At 41.3% G+C, this 3,575-nt stretch overlaps 1 protein-coding gene across 1 annotated transcript in view; it reads left to right on the top strand.

Annotated features, from left to right (window-relative positions):
• Positions 1–149: 149 nt before the first annotated feature.
• The window catches only part of EAH_00061880 (hypothetical protein), a gene marked incomplete at both ends in the record, with an annotated part of 4,768 nt that continues 1,342 nt past the window's right edge, over positions 150–3,575 (top strand). Inside the window, 5 exons of the mRNA XM_013396953.1 lie at positions 150–539; positions 1,235–1,326; positions 2,016–2,190; positions 2,589–2,699; positions 2,931–3,074. Coding sequence (XP_013252407.1) covers positions 150–539; positions 1,235–1,326; positions 2,016–2,190; positions 2,589–2,699; positions 2,931–3,074 — 912 coding nt within the window. The remainder of the gene's footprint in view (positions 540–1,234; positions 1,327–2,015; positions 2,191–2,588; positions 2,700–2,930; positions 3,075–3,575) is intronic.

A 3,575-nucleotide genomic window follows, 5' to 3' on the forward strand; every position in this document is an offset into this window, starting at 1 on the left:
ATGTACAAATGTACATATACTGGTGTACAGTATATATATATATATATATATATATTAGCTATCGATATATAACGCTTTTCGATATACAAATGTAAATAGTAAATCAGCTTTACAACTTTACGCATAAACGGTTGGCGTTTGTGTTTCAGGTGAAAGCGATAATATTTGGCCTTTGCTTTTTCCACGCCGTTTTGCTGGAACGCAAGCGTTTTGGTCCTCGCGGTTGGAATATGAATTATCCTTTCGCGATGGGTGACCTTCGTGACTCGGCAATGGTGTTGTTTAATTACATGGAGCAGCAGCAAGGCGGCTCCAAAGTGCCTTGGGACGACCTGAAGTACATCTTTGGTGAAATCATGTACGGAGGGCATATCATTGACCCAAGAGATAGACTTGTCTGCAACACTTACCTGAACTTCTACATGCAGGCAAGTGAAACATTAGGACTTTTCCCCCGCTTCGTTCCTCGGGCTTTGGTTCCTTTGCTCCCTTTCCTAGCTAGAGTGTACACAGGCGCTCACGAATCGTTGTTAGTAGTGGTATTTATGTTATTATTGATGTCATTTATACAATATATGGTTTAGGGTTCTGTTCTTTGCTGTTATTATTATTATTATTCGTGATTATTATCGTTATTGTTGTCGGGGGGAGGGACTTTTCTGTAGTGTTGTTGTTCTGTCGCCGTTGTCTTCTATCTCTTTCGCCTTTCTCTTTTCTTCTTGTCTCTTCTGCGTGATACAACGCATCCTTAGAATTTTCTTCTAAGGCCGGCATAGTATATCAGCTAATGCGAGTGAGCTTTTGCAAAGGGTTGGAGACCTGACAGAAGAGTTCAGACCTCCAGAAAGTGCTTTCTTCTATTAGATGCACACCTGCACCACGCTTTTATTGCATGCAGCGTGCAGCTATGAGCTTCTATATGTGGTTGAATACTAAAAACGGCATTTTTATTCCTATGCATACTGGCTCAACTGTTCCCACTACTCCCTCTATTAGAACCCGTAAGGTTTCTTGGTGTTTTTCGTACAAGCAAGCACGCGGAGAGAACAAGAATGGATGCATGCATGCATCCATGCATTAACATGATGTTTGCAATCATTCAAATGCCTGTCAAGCAAATAGAACTGAACCGATAATCGCAAGGAACAGAACCCTAAATCATAAATTGTATAAATGACAACAATAATAGCGTAAATACCACTACTACCTCCCCTCTTGATGTGCATCACCGCAGGACCGCCTCCTCGACGAAGCCGAACTCTTCCCCTTCTGTGAACAGCACGAAGGCGTCTCCTACAAAACCCCTCCGGCCCAGAGTTATGAAAGGTATTTGCATTTGCAGTAGCTGGTAGTGCTAAGGAAAACTTTACTTCCCAGGCATCCACCTGTGTTTGAATTTTAGCTGCTTGGATACGGTTCTGCATGTCTAATGTATATAGATATATATATATATATATATTTACTCATTTATTTACCTATTTATCTATCTATCCATCTACTTATTTACCTGTTTACCTATTTATTTATTTATTTTTCTATTTATCTTTATTTATCCTTTTAGCTTTTTGATTATTTTTGCTATGCTAATGTGTATTTAAGTTGTCTATGCTTGCATGCATCCACATATATATACATATATACATATATATAAAGATATATATGTAGATATGCATATACATATATGTGCACACAGGCCGTGGAAGTATACATAAACATATGTGTACCTGGATGTACATACAACTGTAGATCCTTGTAAATAAGCAAGATCACCTGGGTACTTATCGATGCGAAAACAAAGTATATTTAAATGCTTTCTAGTGAGGAAAATACGCATACCTGTATGTTTGAATATGTGTATGTTCCTCACCTATTTTTGGATGTTTATCGAAGTGGGCGCATCCGCCTGTCAGTGAGAACATATGTTTGGATGGTTGTTAAAATGAGAAGGTATATTTTGGTGCCTCTTAAAAAGAATCTACTTTTATCTGTATCTCATTGTGTTTTTGTCTCTTTAGGTACATGGATTGTGTGGCTTCGATGCCGCCTGAGACGCCGCTGGCGTTTGGTCTTCACCCGAATACGGAAATCGGATACAGAACGCAACAGTGCGAGGACTTGTTCAAAACCCTTTTAGAGTCAGAGGGAGCCTCTGCAGGAGGGACAGCAGGCAAAGAAACGGATGGCGAAGCGGTCAGATAGTGTTTAGGGTTCGGGGTTCCTGAGGGTTTCGCTCTTAGAGTTGATCAGGGTGTAGGGGTTACGCTGTAGGTAACGTAGATTCAGCTCGCCGCCATTGGATTCGCGCTAATATTTAGGGATTGGGCTTGTTTAGGGTATAGGGTTGGCCGGTCAATGGTTAGCCTTCCTAGGGTTGGGGTTTAGGGTTGTTTAGGGTTTTGCGTTGACGAGAGTTAAAGATTTAAGCGGGTTTAAAGTTTAGGCCTCGGGGTCTGTTGAAAACCCAACTCCGTCTCTTCTGCCTTTTCATGCAGCATACAGCCCCCAGCAATCCCTAAACCTATGCCCTAGACCCTAAGCCCTAACTCCTGAGAGCCAACTCCCTGGAGTGTATCTGCACTTATCTGCAGCTCTGCAAAGAAATTCTTGACGAACTGGGAGACGCTCGATTTGACGTAGAGGAGATAAGCCAGTCAATTCCGGATGAGGAGAAGGGGCCTTACCAACACGTTTTCTTGCAGGTTCGAAAGGGTTTATGGTTTTGGGTGTAGAGTTTCCGTTCTAAATTCAAGGGTTAAGGGCTCAGGTGGCACCCCCTAGGGTTTAAGGTCCACGATTTCAGAACTAGCGTTGAGTATGGTTGCTGCGGAGAAGTGTCCCCTCCGTCTTTTCGTGTTGTTCCGTTTGTTGCAATTAAGGTTTGTGAGCGCGGTTTAATGAATTGTTTAGTTTTTTGATTTTAGGAATGTCAGTGCATGAACGTGTTGGTGAAGGAAATAAGCCGTTCGTTACTTGAAGTTGAACTAGGTTTTAAAGGAGAGTTAACTTTTTCTGCTACGATGGAAAAGCTCGTCGAAGACATTCGCATGAACAGGGTGCCAGGCTCCTGGATGAAGGTTTGTCCTTTGCATTTCCTTCAATTTTAGTTAATTGCTTGACTCAATATAAGTGACTCTATTAGCTTTACCAATTATTAGCTCCTCTTGAATAACTCTATTACCATCATTATGATATTTTTCTTGCCGTCCCAGTTCTCCTTGCTGCTGCGCGTTTGCAGGTGCAACCAGCTCGCTTTAGCACTGAAACTATATTCCTATTCTCGCAGCCCTAAACCCTAAACCCTATGTCCTAACAAGGGAACGGGGGAAATTTCCAAGCGACGGCGGCCGTTATTGGAAAATACTTGAAATTTGCTTCAGTTTTTTATTCTTAGTACACGTTCAGTATTTCCAGTGTTGAATTGTCAACTTCATCATTTTCTTTTAATTGTTTTAACTCTTTTTGTGTGCATTATTATCACAACGTTGCAATCTCTCTCTCTGTGTCTCTCTCTCTCTCCCTCTCTCTCTCGCTGTCTCTCTTTCAAGACATATAGATATATATATATATATATATAT

Source organism: Eimeria acervulina, genomic scaffold (assembly GCF_000499425.1).
Source record: "Eimeria acervulina Houghton genomic scaffold, Eah_scaff1650, whole genome shotgun sequence".
NCBI classification, from domain to species: Eukaryota; Apicomplexa; class Conoidasida; order Eucoccidiorida; family Eimeriidae; genus Eimeria; species Eimeria acervulina.